At 39.4% G+C, this 24,184-nt stretch overlaps 1 protein-coding gene across 5 annotated transcripts in view; it reads left to right on the top strand.

Moving 5' to 3' along the window:
- Positions 1–24,184, top strand: part of ACACA (acetyl-CoA carboxylase alpha) — a 337,027-nt gene that overhangs the window by 175,212 nt on the left and 137,631 nt on the right. For all 5 annotated transcript variants that reach the window (XM_030808066.1, XM_030808070.1, XM_030808067.1 and 2 more), the window contains 11 exons: positions 658–739; positions 1,174–1,319; positions 2,376–2,526; positions 4,135–4,269; positions 4,616–4,762; positions 5,791–5,979; positions 7,301–7,401; positions 8,791–8,879; positions 14,211–14,335; positions 22,348–22,461; positions 23,696–23,809. In XM_030808066.1, the coding sequence (XP_030663926.1) occupies positions 658–739; positions 1,174–1,319; positions 2,376–2,526; positions 4,135–4,269; positions 4,616–4,762; positions 5,791–5,979; positions 7,301–7,401; positions 8,791–8,879; positions 14,211–14,335; positions 22,348–22,461; positions 23,696–23,809 (1,393 nt within the window). The remainder of the gene's footprint in view (positions 1–657; positions 740–1,173; positions 1,320–2,375; positions 2,527–4,134; positions 4,270–4,615; positions 4,763–5,790; positions 5,980–7,300; positions 7,402–8,790; positions 8,880–14,210; positions 14,336–22,347; positions 22,462–23,695; positions 23,810–24,184) is intronic.

Below are 24,184 nucleotides of genomic sequence, written 5' to 3'. Positions count from 1 at the left end.
CACAGCCACATTCATAGGAGGATTATTCACAGTAGCTAAAAGATGGGAGCAGCTCAGATGTTGGTTGATGGATGACTGCATAAACAAAATGTGGCATATACATACAATAGAGTATTATTCAGCCTTAAAGAGGAAGGAAATTCTGACACATGCCAAAACATAGGTGAATCTTAAGGACATTAGGGCAAGTGAATTAAGCCTGTCACAAAAAGACAAATACTATATGGTTTTACTTATATGAAGTATGAAGACTAGTCAGACTTATAGAACTAGAAAGTAGAATGATGGTTACCAGGAACTGAGGGGAGGGGGAAATTGGGAGTTGTTAATGGGTATAGAGTTTCACTTTTGCCAGATGAAAAAGTCCTGCAGATCGGTTGCAGAATAGTGTTAATATCCCCAACACTATAGAACTGTGCATTTTGTAATGGTTAAGATGGCAAATTTAATGTAATGTATATTTTACCCTAATTTTAAAAAATCCATTATAAGATTCATAATTGATGTGATCAATTCCTTACAAATGATCATTTAAGTATTTAGGTTGTTTCTAGTCTTTTGTTATTCTAGGAAGTGCTACAATCAATAATCTTTTAGATTCTCTTATTAACTGTTAGAACTTTGTAGTAAGTTTCTCTCTCATTGTTGTTCTTTCAGGGGTCAAGTTCTTCCTGCTCATACACTTCTGAATACAGTAGATGTTGAACTTATCTATGAGGGAGTCAAGTATGTACTTAAGGTATGCAGAACCCCATTGGAGCTTGCACCTTACTTTTTTAGCTATCTTTCTTTAGGTTGAGAGGCAGGAGGAAAAGTTTGATTTAATGCAGGGATGGGGGTATTAGTGAAATTACCGTTATTATTTGTGTCAGTGTCCTGAAGCAGCATTTGTTGTTCTATGAAAATCTTTTTTGTTGTTCTTCAACTTCACATATACCGCCAAGAGATAAAGGAGAGAAAGGGAACAACCACAGTTGGGAAAAACAACTAAGGTTGCCCTCTTTGCTTATAGTAGGACTGAGCCATGTCCACAGACACTGTACAAATAGCATCGGTGTCATGAATTTTCTTCCTCCTGACAGATCTTTCTTACCTGTATTTTTGAAGCATTCAAATTTCGTTTGGAGCTGTACCTGGAAGGGACACACTGATCCTCATTCTCATTCCCTACAGGTGACTCGACAGTCCCCCAACTCCTATGTGGTGATCATGAATGGCTCATGTGTAGAAGTAGATGTACATCGGCTGAGTGACGGTGGACTGCTCTTGTCCTATGATGGCAGCAGTTATACTACGTATATGAAAGAGGAAGTGGATAGGTAAGTGGCTGAGGTCCATTTGCTGGTCATCCTATTAGTCTTTTCTCTTATTAGTTACTAGCTCTTGGGATTTTCCCAGGCTTTTTTTGGTACTCATTTGTAGTTAAAAAAAAAAAAAAAAAATAGTACATGCACTTAACAAAAATATCAAGAGTGTAAAAGTGTTTATAATTAAAAACATGTCTCCCTACCACTCCAGTGTATGTGGACAATGAAAAATAAGTTCCCCTTTTTATAAGTAACCATTGTTAAAAGTTTCTTATATATTTGAGTAGAAATTTTATATGCATATACAAGTTACACTCATGTACATACTGTTTTTCTTTAAATACATTCACAAATGTGGCTGGGCACGGTGGCTCGCGCCTGTAATCCCAGCACTTTGGGAGGTCGAGGCAGGTAGATCACCTGAGGTCGGGAGTTCAAGACTGGCGTGGCCAACATGGTGAAACCGTCTCTACTAAAAATACAAAATTAACCAGATGTGGTGGCTTATGCCTGTAGTCCCAGCTACTTGGGAGGCTGAGGCAGGAGAATCACATGAACCTGGGAGGTGGAGGTTGCAGTGAGCCGAGATCACGCCATTGCACTCCAGTCTGGGCAACAAGAGCAAAACTCCATCTCAAAAAAAAAAAAAAAAAGAAATTCACAAATGTTGAACACCAGTTATGGTGTTATGAGAATGAAATAAATTAACATGTTGAAAATGTGTAGAACATTGCCACAACACAGCTAGGCTTCAAGAAATGTTAGCGATTACGTCATCAATATCTTTGTGTGTGTGTTTTTAAATGGTGGTACCTGTTATTTTTAATAGTCATGTAGTATTCCATTATATGATTATACTATATTTAATCTGATCCTTATTGAAGGAAATTTTTGTTAATTGACATTATAAACAAAGATGCAGTGAATGTGTGTGTGTGTGTGTGTGTGTGTGTGTGTGTATAATAAAGTTTTCAGGATTTTTTTTTCTTTGAAGGTTGACATTCTCTACCATTCTCATTTACATCCTGAGGTGCTTTCTTAGCTTACATACTTCCACTTGTCTCCTAGATATCGCATCACGATTGGCAATAAAACCTGTGTGTTTGAGAAGGAAAATGACCCATCAGTGATGCGCTCACCTTCTGCTGGGAAGTTAATCCAGTACATTGTAGAAGATGGAGGTCATGTGTTTGCTGGCCAGTGCTATGCTGAGATTGAGGTCAGGGTGGTGAAAGGACTGTGGGATCATGGGAGGGGAAGGTAGGAAAAGGGTTGGCTGGGATGGACTAGGACTGAAAAGTTACAGAAAGGAGGCTGGGCACAGTGGCTTGTGCCTGTAATCCCACCACTTTGGGAGGCTGAGGCAGGAAGATCGCTTGAGCCCAGGAGTTCCAGACTAGCCTGGGCAAGATGGTGAGACCCTGTCTCTATGAAAAATTAAAAACTTAGCGGCGTACAGTGGCACATGCCTGTAGACCCAGCCACTCTGGCAGCTAAGGCGGGAGGATCCCTTGAGCCCAGGAATTCAAGGCGGCAGTGAATGGAGATTGTACCACTGTACTGGAGTGGTACAATTTGTGGCCTGTGCCACAAATCAAGACCGTATTTCTAAAAGATTAAAAAAAAAGTAACAGATTGGAAATAAGGATGAAAAAGAAATATCAGTTGGCTTAATTAGAAGTGCGAACCTTAAGATTTTTAAACACATAAAAACACTTTGGCAAATGAGGAATCTCTAGCTCTAAAAATAGATACTAGGCAATAGCACTTGTTGAATGTTAGGTGTCCTAACTGCTGGCTATCCAGAGAAAATACATGGAGGTGAGGCACAAAACAGACAAGTAATGTCATGTGATTAAGAGAGCTAAGCATAGAGTGCAGAGGGTCACCTAACCCAAATCAAGCTAAGCTTGTATGGGAAGATATTCTGAAAGGAGAGACATTTGATCTTAGTTTTGAAAGACAGATAGTGATAGAGCAGGTGAAGAAGGGCGGGGAAGAGTGCTTAAAGTTGAAGGAATAGCAGGTACAAAGAAGCAAGACAGCACAGTGTATTTAGGGAACTGCAAGTATGTGTTGGTGTGGCTTGAGAATAGAGTAAGGTTTAATGGGGAGGGACAAGCAAAGATGCTAAAGAAGTAATGTGAGATCTTGAATGTGAGGTTATGAAGGATCTTATAAGCCATACTAGTAAGTTTACACTATCCTGGAGGCAGTGGGTAATCTCTGAAAGATTTAAGTGGGAAAGTAGTATGATGAGATTTGGGGTCTAGAAAGATTGCTTTTCGTGACCTTGCGGGAGGTATGTAGCCAGTAGGGAGATCTCTTAGGGGGTCTTTGAAGTACTTTGGACCAGAAATGAAGAAGGCATAAACTAAAGAGATGGCAAGAGAGGAAGATTTTTGAGAAAGCTTTAGAACATATGCCTGGCTGGGTTGGTAATTGGTAGGTAAGGGAGAAAGAGGAGTGAAGAATAATCCTTAGGTTTCGGCCTGGATGTCTTACATTGGATTCACTGGTATGAGGATATTAAATTGTTCCTTACTTTCTAAGTACAAAGCAAATGTAATCACAAATTATGCCAAAATGGTTTTAAAAGTTAGAAATGTGAAATGTCAATAACTGTTAATAATTCCTAAAGTGAGGTACTGAGAGATTTTCTAATTGCCTGCCTTGATAGTCCCTAGGAGATGTTGGTAAATTCCCATTTTTTCTTGGTCAAATTAGGTGTGGTCCAACTTAGATGCTAAGGGAAAAATTTACCTCTTTTAAGCATTCACCTGTGTAAAGAGAGATAAATCTGAGTCTAATTTATTTTTCACTATAGGTGATGAAGATGGTAATGACCTTAACAGCTGTGGAGTCTGGCTGTATCCATTACGTCAAGCGACCTGGAGCAGCTCTTGACCCTGGCTGTGTACTAGCCAAAATGCAACTGGACAACCCTAGCAAGGTTCAGCAGGTGAGTAGGAAGGTGCTCCGAATATTGCTCTCTAAGAGCTAAAGAACTTGGTGGTTTGGAGAGGCAAGTGATTTCAATGCTTGGTTTGCCAGTGTTTTCTTTAGCTTTGTCCCCTATTAACCTTATGCCTTGTATTTGTACCTGTAGTATTATGGAACTAGAGTTTGCAAGAGTTACTGTAATACTAAGATTCTGTAATTTCCTTATGATGTTTCCTCCATTGACTTCTCTCCTGGTAGCTGGGTATGATGTCTCGATTTTGAATGATAACTCTTAAGTTGCAGTGGTGTGTTTATACCTTAGATCAAAAGTAGTAGATGACTTGATCTCTTGTTGGGGTTGACAGGCTGAACTTCACACAGGTAGTCTGCCACGGATCCAGAGCACGGCACTCAGAGGCGAGAAACTCCATCGAGTGTTCCATTATGTCCTGGATAATCTGGTCAACATAATGAATGGATACTGCCTTCCAGATCCTTTCTTTAGCAGCAAGGTATGAATCACGTCTCCTGGGGAAGGGATGTACAAATGGGATACATATTCTCCAAAATAGTTCCAAGTCTCATAATGATTGTTTAAGAGGGAGGAAAAGAAAGCTGTTTGGCCTAGAACTCTTTCACCTTCAGTTGTGGGACTTGAGGTCTTTAAATCCATGTTTCTTATCCTTGCCATGGACTTCACATTTAATTGTGATTACTCCTTTTTTTTTTTTCCTCAAGACGGTCTTGCTCTGTTGCCCAGGCTGGAGTGCAGTGGCGCAAACTCAGCTAACTGCAACCTCCACCTCCTGGGTTCAAGTGATTCTCCTGCCTCAACCTCCTGAGTAGTGGGGATTGTAGGCACGTGCCACCAGGCCCGGCTAATTTTTTTTTTTTTTTTTTTAGTAGAGTCGGGGTTTCACCATGTTGGCCAGACTGGTCTTGAACTCCTGACTTTGTGATCTGCCTGCCTTGGCCTCCCAAAGTGCTGGGATTATAGGCATGAGCCACTGTGCCCGCCCGTGATTAGTCCTTTTTAAACTGGAGAATAGGGGGATTATTAGATGCTTACGTTGCAATTTCAAAGTACTCTATGATAGTTGGCCCACACCTGTGATCCCACCACTTTGGGAAGCTGAGATGGAAAGATCGCTTGAGGCCAGGAGTTTGAGACCAGCCTGATCAACATAGTGAGACCCCATATCTATTGAAAATTATATAAATTTTTATTGAAAAGAAGTAGTATATGATAGTGAATTCAGATATAGTTGACTCTTGAACAATACAGGTTTCAACTGTGTGGGTCCACTTATATGTGGATTTTTTCAGCCAAACATGGATCAAAATTACAGTATTGATGAGATATGGAACCCACAACTATTTCTATACATGGGTTCCGTAGGGCTCAAGTATGTGCAGATTTTCATATATGAGTGGTGGTTCTGGAACCAATTTCCCACGTATACAGAATGACAACTATATATCTTTTTATTTGGGGGATTGTGTTAACTTGGGTCCTATTTTACCAATGCTTTTTTTTTAGGTAAAAGACTGGGTAGAGCGATTGATGAAAACCCTCAGAGATCCCTCCCTGCCTCTCCTAGAATTGCAAGATATCATGACCAGTGTGTCTGGCCGCATTCCCCCCAATGTGGAGAAGTCTATCAAGAAGGAAATGGCTCAGTATGCTAGCAACATCACATCAGTCCTCTGTCAGTTTCCCAGCCAGCAGGTATTTATAGGATAACACCGTATTTTTTTCTGGCTACCAATGCCGGAGTTTATGTTGTAGGATTCCTTCCTATTTGGATCCTCCTTACTTTTTGGATGTTGTGCTTATATACTTTTAAGCATTGTATTCCTCACAAAACTGCCTCAGGGTACAAACCCAACAGTGAAAGTACTGTATGTGAAGGATAAAGTATCCGTAGTTATGTGAAAAGCACACTTGGATCATGTATACCGTATAGCTTTGTTCCTGGGGCTATTCCCTAATTAGAGGTATTTTCATGAATTGAAAATAGAGTGATATTAGTTGATTGATTTATTGATTCATTCGTTCATTGATTTAGAGATGGAGTCTAGCTCTGTCACCAGGCTGGAGTGCAGTGGCTGATCTCGGCTCACTGCAACCTCTGCCTCCCGGGTTCAAGCAATTCTCCTGCCTCAGCCTCTTGAGTAGCTGGGATTACATTCACATGCCGCCATGCCAGCTAATTTTTGCATTTTTAGTAGCCACGGCGTTTCACCATGTTGGCCAGGATGGTCTCGATCTCCTGACCTCGTGATCCGCCCACCTTGGCCTCCCAAAGTGCTGGGATTACAGGCGTGAGCCACCGTGCCCAGCTGTTTATTTATTTATTTATTTATTTTTGAGACAGGGTCTTGCCCTGTCTCCCAGGCTGGAGTGCAGTGGTGTGGTCATGGCTCGCTGTAGCCTTGACCCCATAGGCCCAATGGCTCATCCCACCTCAGCCTCCAAAGTAGCTGGGACTACAGATGTGTATCACTATGCCCAGCTAATTTTTAAAAAATTTTTATAGAGATGGGGGTCTCGTTATGTTGCCTAGGTTGGTATTGAACTCATGGGCTCAAGCTATCCTCCCTCCTTGGCCTCCCAAAGTGCTGAGGTTACAGGTGTGAGCCACCACACATGGCCTATTGGTAGTTTTATTTTCAGAGACATTCTTACTACCTTGGCAGCATCTTTACTCTTTACCCATAAAGCAGAGGTACGTGTAGGGAATATAGATAGACAAGTGGGGAGTGAAGTTTGGATCTTGACCTTGAAGAGATCTTGGTAAGATGATAGTTTTTGTAATGTAGTCATTAATTCATCTGGGAAAGGGTGACAAGGGATGAAATCTGCTTGCTTATTTAGCATGATCCTCTATATAGACTATACCTAGTAACTTCCAGCTGCTGCCAACATGTGAGAGATAGGAATTGCCATGTTATAACAAGAAGATTCCTACTGGTTGTACTATAGAGGCTGATGCTTTGGGGCATTTTGTTGGGTTGGGCCTAATTTTTTTCCCTTTTTTATACCTTAGATTGCCAACATCCTAGATAGCCATGCAGCTACATTGAACCGGAAATCTGAACGAGAAGTCTTCTTTATGAATACTCAGAGCATTGTTCAGCTGGTACAGAGGTAGTAACTTGTAACTCCAGATTCCCAGACCTGTCCATACTCATGTCTTCCTTTCTTTCAAGTGGTCACAAAAAAATTTACCTTCGGATTTGACTTCAAGAAATTAGAAAGCACCTTATATCTTAGAAAGTACCTTGTCTTTTCTAAATATCTTAGAATTGTGAGCTAACTCTCATGCTCAATATTTCTGACTTCTTAATATTCTGTATTTTTTTCTGTCAATTATTTATTATTATTATTATTTTTTGAGACAGAGTCTCACTCTGTTGCCCCAGCTGGAGTGCATTGGCTCAATCATGGCTCATTGCAGCCTCAACTTCCCGAGGCTCAGGTGATCCTCCTGTTTCAACCCCTCTGAATAGCTGGGACTACAGCTGTGCACCACCATGTCCAGCTAATTTTTGTATTTTTAGAAGAGGTGGGGTTTTGCCATGTTGCCCAGGCTCATCTCAAACTCTTGGGCTCAAATGATCCACCTGCCTCGGCCTCCCAAACTATTGGGATTACAGGCATGAGCCACTGTGTCCAGCCTGTCAATTAATAAGGCACAGAAATTTTGTTGTTTTCTTTTTCCTTGCCATTTTGATGAAGCTCCTAATTTTTCTTCTGTCACAGGGCCCAGTATGACATTTTTTCTTCTTAGCTTATGGAGCCTATTATATTAGGTTGGTGCAAAAGTAATTGTGGTTGTTGCTATTAATACTAAAGGGATATTCACAGAGCATATTTATTTATTTATTTATTTATTTTTTTGGAGACAGGGTCTCACACTGTCATCCAGGTTGTAGTACAGTAGCACAATCTCAGCTCACTGCAACCTCTGCCTCCCAGGCTCAAGCAATCCTCCCACCTCAGCCTCTTGAGTAGCTGGGACTACAGTCACATGCTACCACGCTTGGCTAATTTTTTTGTATTTTTTGTAGATAAGAGGTTTTGCCATACTGCCTAGGCTGGTCTGGAGCTCCTAGACTCAAGTGATCCTCCTGCCTTGGCCTCCCAAAGTTCTGGGATTGCAGATGTGAGCTATGGCACCCAGCCTCACAGAACACTTTTAACTTTAAGATACTTATAAATTTTTCAGATATCTCAGCCATTTCAAGAGTACGGTAATAATTTCTACTTAGCAGTAGGAACTGAATCAAGGTGTTGGTAGGTGGGGCTATGCAGGGTTTTGTTGTCTTTTCTTCTTCATTAAAAAAGATCTTGTCTATAGTGAGATTTCTTTTAGGCTTAGAATTTAAGTTAATTTTGTAGTTCATTTTAGGCTGTTCTTTATTCAGAGGGAAAGCAGTTCAGTGAAATGTCGTGGAGGTAAATTTGGCCTTTGGGTTTATTGCTTAATCGTGTTGGATTGTCAGGTTTTTCAGTGGAGCCTTTCTATTTGCCTAGGTACCGAAGTGGCATCCGAGGCCACATGAAGGCTGTGGTGATGGATCTGCTCCGGCAGTACCTGCGAGTAGAGACGCAATTCCAGAATGGTAAGCCTCTTCCTGAGGACTCTCTAGCTAAGAAAGCCTTGATTCTGATAACCAACCCAAACTATCGCTATAGGACTGTGTAAGAGCTAAGCCCCCTCCTGTCAACAACACTTCCCATTAATAAACAGTCTCCTATCACCACTCCCTTAAAAACTAAACCTCTATATCCACTAGCTCTAAAGAAAGAACAACGAAACACAGCTTGATGAAATTAGGAATCCAGTGTGCTTCTGAGACAGGGCCGAAGTAATTTTTCTAATAGAGATTACCATTCCTGTTGATATCTTTTTGACCTTGTATAGTGTAAGTTGATTGAGTCATCACAGGCTGAAATTGAGAAACCCATATCTGAAGAGGATTCTTGGCAGCTAATCCATGAATTGAACCAGAGGCATCTAGGAAGAGCAAGTTCAGATTTTCCAGTACTTTTTAGTATATCATTTAGGTGGACTTTATCCCTGGCTTTCTCTGAAGAGCTTCACTAAATGATAAATTGTCTCTTAAGTGTGAAATAACCTTAGCTAAAATTTTAAAGCTGTGTACTGCTGACATTGCTTCCTGCCACAAGATGGCAGTGAAACATCACAGAATTTGAAACATCTGAAATTTGAAACATTTTCCTTTATCTGCTCCTTTTTACTTCCTTTAAAAGCAGCCTATGCCACTCATGACTAGCAAAAATCCTCATGTAGATATCAGCAAACCGCATCCAGTAACATACAAAATAATACATAACGACCAAGTTGGCTTTATCCCACGCATTCAAGGTTGATCAGTTTGGAGAAAGTCAATTAATATAATTTATCATGAAATAGATGAAAGGAGGAAAAACATGCTCATTATCTCAAGATAACAGGGTGTGGAGAGGGAGCATTTGACAGAATTTAACATCCATTCATGACAAACTCTTGGAAACTAGGAGTGAAATGGAACTTTTAAAATCTTGTAAAAGGGACCCACAAAAAAATCTGCAGGATATGCATTATGGTAAAACGTTGAAAACATTATCTTTAAGATTAGGAATAAGACAAGGATGCCTGCTGTCACTAGTTCTATTCAGCATTATGGTGGATGTCCTAGCCAGTGCAGTGAGACAAGGAAAAGAATTAAAGGGTATAAGAGCTAGAAAGTAATAAAGCAATATATCTGCCATTATTAAATATGATAGGGTGTCTCTTTAGAAAGCCTCAAAGGATTCACAAATTGATTATTAAATTATTTAAAATCTAACATGATTGCTAAATGCAAAAGTCAACATACAAAATTCAGTAGTATTTGTTTACAGTAGAGCAATTGTTTAGAAAAGCAGTTCAGGAAAAAAAAATTAAAATAGCAGGCTAGATGTAGTGGCTCACGCTTGTCATCTTAGTACTTTGGGAGGCCAGGACAGGAGGATTGCTTGAGGCCAGGAGTTTGAGACCAGCCTTGGCAACATAGTGAGACCCCATCTCTACAAAAAATTAAAAACAATTAGCCAGGCATGATGGCACATGCCTATAGTCCTACCTACTCAAGAGACTGAAACAAGAGGATTGCCTGAGCCCAGGGTTTCAAGGGTGCAGTGAGCTATGATTGTACCACTGCACTCAGCTCAGGCAACAGAGCAAGACCCTGTCTCTAAATAATTAATTAATTACTTGATAAAATAGCAACCCAAAAGATGAAATACTAAGGAGTAAATCTAACAAAAAATGTGCAAGCCTCTTTTTAAGAAAATTATAATCAAGAAGATTATAATAGTAAAGAAGATTTAAATAAATTATCAAGGTCTTAAATTGGAATGTACACTATTAGGTGCTGATTCTTCCTAAATTCATCTGTAGGTGTAATGCTAATTATAAAATTTCCATAAAAGACAAGTCTCACAATAACCAAGATACTTCCAAAGAAATACAAGGTGAAAAGATTTGCCTAATCAGATATCAAGATTTAATATAAAGCCATATTAATTAAGAAATTGTGAGATAGGTGTAGGGATAGATTTATAGATCAGTGGAACCTAATGACCCGGAAACAGATCCAGCCATATATGAAAACTTATTTTATGATAGAGGAGGCATTGTAGATCATGAGGAAAGGATAGATTTTTTTTTCAATAAATGATACCAGCACAATGGGTTATTCATTTAAAAAAAAAAAAGAGGAAAGAAAGAAATGGAATCCCTATCTTATACCTATACACAAAAATCAATTCCCGATAAATTAAAGACTTAAATATGTACTAACGAGGTGAAGCTGTTAAATGGTTAGGAGAATATCGTTAGAACCTCAGGATAGGAAGATTTTGTTGTATAAGACACAGCAAATACAAACTACAAAAGAAAAGATTGATTACTTAAACTCCACTCAAGAACTTCTGTTCATCAAAATACATCATAAGGAGACTGAAAAGCCTATAATCCTAGCACTTTCGGAGGCCAAAGCCGGCAGATTGCTTGAGCCCAGGAGTTCGAGACCAGCCTGGGCAACATAGCAAGACCCCGTCTCTAAAAAAATACAAAAATTAGCCAGGTGTAGTGGTATGTGCCTGTAGTCCTAGCTTCTTGGGAGGCTCAGATTGGAGGATCGCCTGAGCCTGGGGAGGTCGAGGCTGCAGTGAGCCATGATTGCATCACTGCCCTCCAGCCCCGTTGACAGAGCAGGACACTGTCTCCAAAAAAAGGGAGACTGAAAATATAAGCTACAAAGTGTGAGAAGATATTTACAAAATATATACCTAAAAAATAATTAGAAGTATCTAGAGAATTGGTATGAATCATCAAGTTAAAGACATCCTAATAGCGAAATGGGCAAAAGATATAAAAAGATATTTTACAGAAGAAGAAGTACAAATAATTTATAAACTTACACAAAGATGCTCAATCCCGTTAGTAATTAGAGTCATATGAACCAAAACCACAATGAGAGTGGCAAAAATTTAAAAGTCACATCATCATCTTCATTGCTTCTGTACATGGAAGTACAAATTGGTATACCACTTTGGTAACAGTTGGTCAGTACCTAATAAAGTTGGAACTTATTTGTATTCTTTAGTAATTTTACTCCTAGAAAATATACTCTAGAGAAACTATTACACATGTTTACTAGGAGACATATACAGGAGTATTTGTGACAGCACTGTTCATAATCTCAAAAAAGACAAGAAACAATCTAAATATACATAGGTAGAGTGGATCATTGAAGTCTGGTGTATTCTTACCATGGATTACTATGCAGCAGTGAAAATGAATGCACCAAGGCATACACTGAACAAAAGGATGAATCTCAAAAATACAATTTTAAGGAAAAGAAATGGTACAGTGATTCCATTTTTTTCAGGTTCAAAAACCAGGAAAATTAAGCTATACGTACATTGGTGATAAAAGTTAAGAAAAACAAAAGAATAATTAACATAAAATTCAGCTTAGTAGTTGTTTCTGAGGAGGGTTATGCAGGCATCTTCCAAGATACTAGAGATGTTCTGTTAAAATTTAATAGCTTTAAAATAACACATGAGTGTTTATTTCAACTGATATTGAATGATACCATATATTCTATATGTTCTTCTGTATATATATTTCATAATTAAACTGTTTTGTTTTTTGTTTTGTGTGTGTTGTTCTTTTTTTTTTTTTTTGAGATGGAGTCTCACTCTGACACCCAAGCTGGAGTGCAGTGGTGCAATCTCTGCTCACTGCAACTTCTGCCTCCTGGGTTCAAGTGATTCTTCTGTCTCAGCCTCCTGTGTAGCTGGGATTATAGGTGTGTACCACCATGCCTGGCTAATTTTTGTAGTTTTAGTAGAGATGGGGTTTCACCCTGTTGGCCAGGCTGGTCTCAAACACCTGACCTCAAGTGATCCACCTGCCTTGGCTGCCCAAAGTGCTGGGATTACAAGGGTGAGCCACTGCGCCCAGCCAATTAAATGTTTTAAAAAAAGAGTGTCTTGGTGTGCAGGATCTTCAAAGTAAAAAAAAAAAAACTATCATTGCTTTCTTTCTGTTAATGTCTCCCCTCACCCCGGGTAAATGTGTTCTTTTTATTTCCCCTGGTCCTATTGCCAAAGTTTATTTGTGTTGTCACTTCAAAGCTAAGTCTTGATGGAGAAAAATATTAATACAGAACAGCTAATTTTTAAACAGCTTCCCTTTTGGTCTAAATGTGTCTTTTATGAAATTGGCAGCTCTCTCGATATTGTAGTCCATTGTTTTTCAAATGTAATTTTATTTGGAAAAAAATTGCTTATGTCAATCTCTAATATTTAGAATAATTAAAAGCCCGGTTACACTGGTCCAGTGTACTCAGTGTTCTAGGAAACCACGATAATGCAGTTTGAACGTCACTGTTCTGGTTTGTAACTTAATGTGGAATCTGAACTGAGGTGATAATCCTTTACTGTTTTCATGATTTCACAAAATTCTGACCCTTGAGAATATTCAAACACTAATTCCTCTTTACTTGGAAATTTAATTCTGAGGTAGGCTGTTTTCTAAAGAACTGAATATTACTTATATCCCATGGCAGATATCACTACAGTGCACCAGAGGCTTATGCTTCTGTTGTAAAACATAACTTTCCTACTCAGAACTAACCTGCCCCTAGTGGCCTTATGGAAGGCAAGTGAAAATATGCATAACTTTAGTATCCCTACAGACCTTTTGACTTAATGCAAGATTCTCCTTGATCTATACCTTGGGTTGGATTTGGCGTTCCTAGGCGTTACTTAGCTGTTTCAAGGACTAACAGAAGAAAATGTTGATTCCAGGGGTAGCAGTCACACTTCTCATGGATATTGCTAAGTTTGGTGTGGTTTTATTTTTTGAGATAAAATTGTTCCTACTGGTTAGGGTCAACTATTTTCTGCAACTCAAACATGGAATCAGAATCTCAAGCTCTGGGGGAGACCTTAAAGATCATCAAGTTTAATGATATTTACATTTCTTTTTAAACAGCAGAAATTTCTCAAGAAATCATGAGAGAGTTTAGAGTAAGATTGGGGTTTGAGTTATTCCCAATCTTTCAGTCTTTAAGGCACACCCACCTCCCCAATTTTTAAAAAATTTAATAAAATTGAGGCCCAGAGAGGTAAAGTGATTTGCCCAGGAGCACACAGTAAATTGCTAACAGAACTAGGCCTTGAACCCAGATCTTATATCCAAATTGCCTGACTCCTAGTCCAGTGTTCCTTTTACTAAATCACATTGCCAGTTTCTGTACAAATCCATCAAAGAAAATCCTTACGATGTTTCTTCTCACTGCTCATCTCATAAATTATAGACAATACAAAACATATAGCATGTAAATGTGAACATTTATACATGGGTGAGAACCAGTTCTTTTCATGGCGTGCAGGTCACTATGACAAATGTGTATTCGCCCTCCGGGAAGAGAATAAAAGTGACATGAACACTGTACTGAACTACATCTTCTCTCACGCTCAAGTCACCAAGAAGAATCTTCTGGTCACAATGCTTATTGTGAGTACCATTTTTCAGAACTTGTAAGGACCGTCAATGATATACAAAAAGTATTTTTTCCTTTTGATGGCTATAGCCAGAGAAAAAAACTACTGCCTTTTATAATTATGGGATGAGTGGGGCTTGAGCTGTGGATTAACAGTTTCTCACATCTACCTTTGTCCTTGGTCTGAAGGAACCTGCTTTAGTGAGAAAATGACTCTTCTGGCCATTATGCATATACTCATTCACAGGAACTTATACCTCCTAACTCTGTTTAGAAATGCCCCGTGCTTCACCATTCCTGTGGTCATCATGACAGCAGCTTTAAAATTTCATCTTATTTAGCCAATATACTCTAATTTTAACTCTTGTTCTATAGATACAAGCAATGGCTTTTATGTCAAACTTGAAAAAAAAAATAGAAATCCAGCACTCCCCCTCCCTGACCAGAGAAATTTAAATGTATTCTGCATCTTCATTGGTCCGTTTTTATTTACATTGAAAATCTAAGCTTGGATTATTGTATTGGTAGTAAATATATGATTTTTTTCTCCCCATAACTTAGTAAAATAAGAATTAGTAGGAAGTGGGAATAGGGAGTGAGCCTGGTAAGTTTGATAAGAGCTAATGTGCATTTGGCCAGTGGGTGGAATTTTTGTGGGCTGAAGGATTTTTAAAGATGACTTGCAAGTCCTTCACTCCTAGCTCATTCTGGTTGAGTTAGTTGTAGGAATTAGTACAGTAGGACTATTCCTAGAGTCCCTCACCCCATGGTCCTGAGCATTTGCCTTGCTGCTGCATGCCTGTCTTTTTGGGGACTATAGTGCCTTTTCACTCCTAGAGTTTTCTTTTTTGTCTCTTTGTGGAATTGGGATTCTTGGTACGTTAATTACATCATTTTTTCATGGAGGAAAAAAACATACAACTTCATAGCTATTTTTTATTTCTTGCTTCAGAATGAAGGGAAACTATCTACCATACACCTCTGATTAGCAAGAGTGCCACTCATTCAGTTATCTGCCTAGCTGGTTAACTCTAAAGCATATAACATTTTTTAGAATAGCCACTTTAAAAAATATGTAATTATAGGGAGAGTTCATTGCCTTTGCTACCCTAGAATGGCTAGATGGTGGGGAAACGAGAAGATGCATTTGAGAGGGAAAAATATATATATTAGTACTATGTAATACTTCAGCTTCCCCCAAGTGACAGGTTTCAGCTAAGAAATGATATAATCTATGGCAACTTGCTAATTTTTTTTGTCAGTCAAAAGAAGGAAGAAAGACTATTTCGATTTTTTTTAAATTTAATGAAAGGATTGTTAAATCTCATTTGGATAAAGCCAAGACTTTCTGTCAGACAAGGGTAATGATGAGGAGGGTAGAAGAATCTGTCAGTTTGGACCTAGAATGGGGTGGAATTCACCTTTATAGGAAGCTAATTATGGTGAGTTTTTCTTTTTATTGTGATTACGTTTTTAAGAACTTAACAGTTTTCTGCACTAAAAATAGACCAAAGCCTAGAATCCTTGGAGCAGCAGAAGAGTAATGATCGTCCAAGACTGTCGCTGGGTTTCTTAAATTCTAATTTGTAAGATATAGGGGCTCAGCTCGCTCCTTTTGCGGAGTGATTGTAAGTAACGCTTGCCTTAAGAATCTCATTATTGGAACACGGAGCCATATTTCCTCTGAGAATTCTGGAGTAGCTTTGAGCCGGGGCTGTTCATTTCTCAAGTAATCACGCTGGTGTGATGGAGAGAGAAAATGGCAGCTGTTCGGAGCTCAGGCCTTCAATTTTCTTCAGAGTCCAGTCACTCAAGTGTGTAATTACACGGGGGGTGCTGCAGAGGCGTTGGGCCCTGTCAGAGAACTGGTTTGAGGCTTTGCTTTCTGCTTTTGCCAGTCAGGACAGGCAGAAGCCAATGGGACTCTGACTTTCCACACTGTTCTTTTTTTCTCCCACCTTGTCATCCTGATTACTTCTTACCTGCATGGATAGTACCCAAACTTTCTTTCCAACAGGCTGAGCTCTTTAGAGAAAAGAGCTGTTTCAGAGTTTGAGTTTGGGTGAATAGGATGGAGGAGGAGGAGGACAAGGGGGACAGGAAGAGGAGGAGGAGGAGGAGGAGAAGGACAGTTGAACATGTGAACCGGGAAGCCGGATTTGTCCTTTTCTTTATTTTGATGTCATTACATTTTTCTTTAAAAAAAACAAAAACAAAATGAGACCCAGTAAACATAAGAGGATCTGTAAGCTTTCATGTCATTAATTTCTTTTCAAATATCAGTTGTTTTCATTTCATCTTAGAGATTTGGAAATCAAGAAGTTAATGATATGATCAAGCTCAGGGCCAGCTAACAGTGACTTACAGAACATGGGTAAAAGCTCAAGACGGTGCTCTTTTCTGATCTGATGTTACTGAATGCCAGACATGTCTTCCGCTTTTCCTTTTTGACAACGCTTAGCTGCTCCCCCTTCCTTCTTCCTCTCCCTCCTCCTCTCCCACATCTGCATTAATGGTAGTAGCTGGTAAGAGCCATTTTGGTTGTTTGGATTATTCTTTCCTTGGATCTTAGTGTCTTTTACAGATGTCACCTGCACATGGTAGCACTTCGATTCCCCCAGCTTGTGTTCTCTGCTGGTTCCCCTTTCTTTGCATATCTTGGCTTCCTGATTGATGGTTATGTGCCCAGTGTTCCATTCTCTGCTTTCTAGAAGTAGGAATGTTGATAGTATGCTTTGCTGAGCTAGATGATGATTTCTGGGGCTTTTGAACCTGCAGGGAGGGAGGTATCAAGAAAATCAGGCTTCCGTCGTGAGTCAGTGTCATGGGATATGCCTTGTTCTAGTAAAGAGGTACCTTCATCCTCTCCATGTGTTAGCATAACTTGCCCAGTGGTGACTTGCCTCATGGGCTCTCAAGCAGATTTCTGGTAATCTTTCACTCTGTGTGGAAAGCAAAGTATCAGGTAAAAGGCTAAAGTCCTATCAGGTTTCCTCCATTTAAAGGGACATTGTAACATAATTTAACACAAAGTCTGGAAGACCAATAGTACATTTATTTTTTGAAAGCTCCTCTTATTTCTTAAATTTAACTTTATAGGAAAAAGCTTAGAACTCAGAACATTGTTTATGTTTGCTTAGAGATATTTAAGGAACTCTTTAATCTTTAGCCAGATTAAGCTAATTGGTACAAATACAAAGTATCAACATCTTCATAGCTATCTAGATGGCAATGTACATATCTTCTAGCCACCTTGATGGTAGGTAGTCTTCCCCTCACTGCTTGTAACTTATTTTTGATACGGTCCACATGAACATGCTATAAACCATGCTTCTGTATGAGTAATGCCATGCCTATGAACCCCTGATTTGGTTTAGATGGGGAGAATTTATAATGCTGATCAGCACCTTTCCTTCCTCCACTTAACCTGAGTGCAAATAATTTTGTCCAATGTGTAAATAAAGAAGAAAAGTCTTTCTTAGTGATTCCACATTCACTGAATAAGGGTGATATTAACAATTTATTGTTAAACTTACCCTATGACATTTCTTGGGATATCAAAAAGTGCAGATATGACTAGAAGAAGCTACCAGTTCATTGCTGATACTGGGTTTAGTGCCTACCCGGCTGAACAATAGTTAATGTCTTGAGGGCATTACACATAAGGTCACATTCTTTTTGTTTTGAATTGCCTTCTAAGATCAAGTTGGACTATGTTGGTTTCTTCTGTCAGTCAGCTGTGTAACTTTGGCTATGCCTTTTTTTTTGTTTTTTTGTTTTTTTTTTTTTAATTAAAGATGTGGTCTCACTGTGTTGCCTGGGCTGCTGTCAAACTTCTGTGCTTAAATGGTCTCGGCCTCCCATCTTGGCCTCCCAAAATGCTGGGACTACAGGCATGAGCCACTGTGCCCAGCCTTGGCTATGGGTTGAACATTTTATCATGTTTGTTGTATTTCTGCAAATTCAAACTATTTCCTATAGTTAGCTACCATCTAGGTCAAAAGTAAAAGCAAGAAATAACTATTTTGTACTAGTATGGCTGAATAATAATTTTCACTTTGTTTTATGACTCTGGACAGTTGGAACAGACCTTTGGTTGGTGGATTGGGACGCCAGATTTTTGCACGTAACTTGTAATCCCAAAATCATCTGGTTGGCTCTTTAAACAAACCTTTTTATGTTGACTAAACACATCCGCTGACATAGACACCATCTAAAGATATTGTTACAAAATGTTCACCAGGATTAGATGGTGATGTTGGTTTGTCCAGTTGCCCAAAAGAAGCCTGTCTCTAGGACAGAGGGTAATAAACTTCCTGTTGGATGTTAGTTGGCATTTTAAGATGGGTGGTTCTGAAAATTACGCTGATGTTTTCTTTCAGAACCTGAATGCTGTGTCTAGGTCAGGGACAAGACAGGGTTGAGAAAGTTATTCTACACATAATTTTCTGTTGCCAATTTTTTTTTAAGTATTAATGATGACAGTGGAGAAAATATTTGAATGGAAAACTTCCAAGTCAGAATAGACTAATGAAAATAGTGGTTAATTCATACTGTTTGATAATTACTTCACATTTATTTATTTATTTATTTATTTATATTTTTTTTGAGATGGAGTCTTGCTCTTGTTGCCCAGGCTGGAGTGCAATGGCGCGATCTTGGCTCACCACAACCTCTGCCTCCTAGGTTCAAGCGATTCTCCTGCCTCAGCCTCCTGAGTAGCTGGGATAACAGGCATGCACCACTGTGCCCAGTTAATTTTGTATTTTTAGTAGAGACTGGGTTTCTCCATGTTGGTCAGGCTGGTCTCGAACTCCTGACCTCAGGTGATCCGCCTACCTTGGCCTCCCAAAGTGCTGGGATTACAGGTGTGAGCCACCGCACCTATTTATTTATTTTTATTTTATTTTATTTTATTTTATTTTGAGACGGAATTTCACTCTTGTTGCCCAGGCTGGAGTGCAATGACGCAATCTCAGCTCACTGCAACCTCCACCTCCCAGGCGGTTCTCCGGCCTCAGCCTCTCAAGTAGCTGAGATTACAGGCATGCGCCACCACGCCTGGCTAATTTTTTTGTATTTAGTAGAGACGGGATTTCATCATGTTGGTCAGGCTGGTCTCTAACTGACCTCAGGTAATCCACCCGCCTCGGCCTCCCAAAGTGTTGGGATTACAGGCGTGAGCCACTACGCCTGGCCCACATTTATTTTTTCTAATCTCCATAGTTCGCTTTTCCTACACATACTGTTGCTTTTTCCTGAAGCCCTTTTTTACTCCCTTTCTCTCATAGTGGGAAGATAAAATTAAAAAGTGGTTTTTAAAAAAAGTGGTTTTGCGTGTTTTGCTTTGTTTTGTCTTTTAAGTTAGAACATGATCTGTAACTATGCAAGAGCATAACTCCATTTTTAAAAATTTTAGTGTAATCTCTAAAGGTAAACCTATATTTCCTTTAAAGGGAATGCATTCCGTATCAAATCTGATACAGGTTGCAGAGGTGATTAGTGTTCTTATTTTGTCATGTTGGCTTTTGTTTTTAATGTTGAGACTTTAGTCTGGCTTTGTACAGAGGAGGTGAGTTATGGCATTACCCAGTACACTTCTTATGTTTTTAGGCATTTTGGTGGGTCATTCCAATGCTTTTAGTAAGTACCTCGGAAAGATGTGTGTTTGCTCTATTAAGAACATTAGGAAAGGGACTTAGGTAGGAAAAAATGATGTTGGTTTCCCTACCTACTGTTATCTATCAATTCTTTCCTTCTGCCTTTTTATGGTCCTGTTTCTGGTAGTTTTACATATTCCTTTGAAATTCTGTTTCGCTCATTAGTTCTCAGTAAAAGGTGAGATTTACTTGCATTTTCTTTCTCCTGTTTGCTTTTATGCCTAGGAGAGGTAGAACAGATTCTCTAATCTGTGCTACCTGTTCAGTAGAACCTCTGGGTTTATCTTCACTTTAATAGCAGCTTTTATTTTTCTCACTCAGATGAGTGAATTATCTGGGTTAAATGGGTGAAAACAGTACTTTCACTTCCTTAATTATAAATCCCATCATGTGTTTTATGACTCTGGACAGTCAGATCAGACCTCTGATTGTTGGATTAGGGAACCAGAATCCCATCTCTACTAAAAATACAAAAAATTAGCCGGGCGAGGTGGCGGGCGCCTGTAGTCCCAGCTACTCGGGAGGCTGAGGCAGGAGAATGGCGTGAACCCTGGGGGGTGGAGCCTGCAGTGAGCCGAGATCACGCCACTGCACTCCAACCTGGGTGACAGCAAGACTCTGTCTCAAAAAAAAAAAATAAAAAAGGTTTGAGAAACCTTCCCAGCATGATGGCATTGAGTATTTCAAAAGTATTTACTTTGTGATGTGGAAGGTGGGGGTTTTGGAAAAAGTATGTCTTTTATTTATACTGCATTTATTTATACTGCTGTGATAAAGGTCCCTGAGATGGGGAAGGTTAAGTATGAAATAGAAATTCTTCAAGAAAAGAGTGGGGAGAAGATTAACATGCAGCAACAAGCAGGCCCTTTGGGTCTTCTCTCATGTCCCATTGGTAGTAGGGGGAGAATAAATATGTATTAAAATACAAAGGCAATTCTTTAAATTTTTTTTTTTTTTTTTTTTTTTTTTTTTTTTTTTGAGATGGAGTCTCGCTCTGTCACCCAGGCTGGAGTGCAGTGGCATGATCTCGGCTCACTGCAAGCTCTGCCTCCCGGGTTCACGCCATTCTCCTGCCTCAGCCTCCCAAGTAGCTGGGACTACAGGTGCCCGCCACCACGCCTGGCTAATTTTTTGTATTTTTAGTAGAGACGGGTTTTCACTGTGTTAGCCAGGATGGTCTCGATCTCCTGGCTTCGTGATCTGCCCGCCTTGGCCTCCCAAAGTGCTGAGATTACAGGTGTGAGCCACCGCGCCCAGCCTAAATTTTTTATTTTATTTATTTTTTATTTTTAGAGATGGGGGTCTCACCATGTTGCCCAGGCTGGTCTTGAACTCCTGGGCTCAAGCAGGAGTAATTCCTCAAGGGATTACAGGTGTGAGCCACCCTGCCCAGCCAAGGCAATTATTTAAAACTCCGAGTAGAGGTAGTGATATCTAAATGGATATATTTTATATGGTGTGGTGTTAATAATTACTACTACTAGTAGCTCTGTAAAATTCAAGAAGGACAGACATAAAAACTGCATTTACAGTTTTTTCAGCTTAGATGGAAATTGCATGGATAATGGATGAATTTAGGGAATGAACTGATATTCCACTGGACTCCAGTAATAATATTTCTCTCAGAATATGATTGGGATTATTTTCTTAACATTTTTGATTTCTTAGAAGAGGAAGGACCCAATACTGAATAAACCATGGATTCTATAGTAGGAGCCGGTTTTTTTCCTCTAATTCAGCTAAGGATTCACATGTTTAAGTATCATGGAATGATTCTTGGTACAGGAAGAAGAGAAATGATTTGGGATGCAGAATTGCCAGCATATGAGATGGTGTTTTTAGTTAGTGTGTGTTTATAAATAAGTAATTTATTCTTGTGTTTCCGTTTTGCATCCTCCTGGGTTGCTGAAAATTTGGTTTATGAGATGAAAACCACTGGGGTGGTTCTTTTTGCCTTGTATCTACCTTCTTTCCAAAAGTGGGAGGGGAAACAGGAAGGCCTTTAGTCCCTGTTATTTAAAACTTTCTCTTAAAACTTTGAGACATAATCTATTATTTCTTACTCAGAATCCCCTTAGCCCCTTTTAGTGGTCTGTAATGATTCCTTCTGCGTGTTTAAAGTATGGTGTTGATTTATAAGGAAATACATTAGGAATTTTGAGTGAAGGATTTGGGCTGCCTCTCCTTAGCCAAACTTCCTCTGGGATCTTCTTTACCACATTGTTTAGGGTAAAAATAATAGGAAGTTTGCATTTTCTTATTAATCCAGCTGCGTTTACTTTGTTTTCATTCCTTTTCTCTATTTTAAAATTCTATCCACCTGTTCTTTTTAATATGGCTATGTTCTTTTTTACATTAACAATTAGGATCAGTTGTGTGGCCGAGACCCTACTCTCACTGATGAGCTTCTGAATATTCTCACAGAGCTAACTCAACTCAGTAAGACCACCAATGCCAAAGTAGCACTTCGAGCACGCCAGGTAAGTACATTTGTTGGTTTTCTTAAAGGAGGGATGGCTTTCATAGATCAGGCAGTCCTAGACACAATGAACTTTTGCTTAATCACTTTACAAAGAACATGTTATTTTCTATGTATGTGTCACATTTTCCTCAGAACAAATGTTTTCATGTGGTATGTTTTTTAAAGAGAAAGGAAAAGATTAATGCTGCGTCTCTTTAAAATAGAAGCCCTTTCCCCCTTAAAAAATCCTGGTATCATTCCCTTCCCTCCCTAGTAGCCCTGTGATAGTAAACCAGGGTCAGGTGGAGGAAAGGACACTCAGGGAAGAAAATAGACTCAATATTTCTTACTTCCCAAAGGGAGCTTAGAAGCAGATGAAAACTTCCAAGTATACAGGAAATAATCAAGTGTGGAAAGCAGAAAGGTAATGAAATGAATCTTAGGCGGTAGCAATCAGAACAACCCCAGAGAAGTCCAGTTAGTTTCACCCTGCAGTCTTCATTTCCATTCCAAAAGGTTTCAGCAGGGAAGCCAAGAGTTGGCACTCCCTTTGTGTTTCAGTGCATGGGCATTGACAAGGAAGCAGCATTTGAAGCTGTTCAGTGACCTTCTGCTTTCTCTACAATTGTATCCATGTCACTGAACTACTCAAAGCTATTGAACCTCTCAGTGACCTGCTGAGGGTATTCAGATCCTACCGTGTCACTGTTTGTTTGTTTATGACACTGCTTTCACTCTCTCTGCCCCTCACACGCACTGGTGTTACTTCCTGACGCGTTCTCCTTGGTGCTGAGTACCTGGGGCTGTCAAAGCAGCTTTCCCTAGTCTGTCTTTCTACTTCAGAGTTGTAAAAGGCTAGCTCTGCTGCATCTACCTTCCCCACAGCTGCTCCCTGCCAGACCTGATTCCCAATTAACAGCTAGTCATGCAGTCCCTAGGACCAGCAGCTTTGCAATGGTAAATCACACACACTGATGGAACTTGATTGAAGCTGTTTTCTCTCCCTTCCCCCTACCCACCATGGGAAATTGGCCACAATGCAAATCATGGTGAGAGTCAACTGAGATTCAGTATTTGGTGGCATTGGCTTTATGTTACAGGACCTAGAAGTTGTTTTGCTTGGTCTCTGTTTTATCTGTGATGCCTGCACTTACAGATTTATATTTATTGCTTTTGTATCAGAGCTGCCTAATAGGAGTCTAGAATAATCACTCCCTGAGGAACGTGTGCCTCCTATTTTGTTCTCACTCTAGGTTCTTATTGCCTCCCATTTGCCATCATATGAGCTTCGCCATAACCAAGTAGAGTCTATCTTCCTATCAGCTATTGACATGTATGGACATCAATTTTGCATTGAGAACCTGCAGGTATATATATATATATATATATATATAGCCCTTTCCTGCCTATCTGGACTCTTACCTCCTTTATTTTCAAGCATAGTTTAAGTAATTAATTAATTAATTTTTATTTTCCGTGTAATGGAGTTTCATACCTTGACTTTCTAAAATGATTTATACTTATGAATTTTTTTCATACAAATGCTGTTAGAATTGTGGTTTAGCTTAAAAATCAAATAGGCCTGCCTTGGTAGAAGTGTCCTATTGAAGTCTTTATCTTTGTACTTTACCTAGAAAGTATTCTAGGCCAGAATTAAATGACGAGGCTGGTTGATTTCTGATATATATATACACACATTTCTCTAATGATTTATGATATTTGAATCAGATGTATACATAGGT

The sequence above is a fragment of the Nomascus leucogenys genome, unplaced genomic scaffold (assembly GCF_006542625.1).
Source record: "Nomascus leucogenys isolate Asia unplaced genomic scaffold, Asia_NLE_v1 Super-Scaffold_258, whole genome shotgun sequence".
Lineage (NCBI taxonomy): Eukaryota > Metazoa > Chordata > Mammalia > Primates > Hylobatidae > Nomascus > Nomascus leucogenys.
This window is presented reverse-complemented; position numbering and strand designations above follow the sequence as displayed.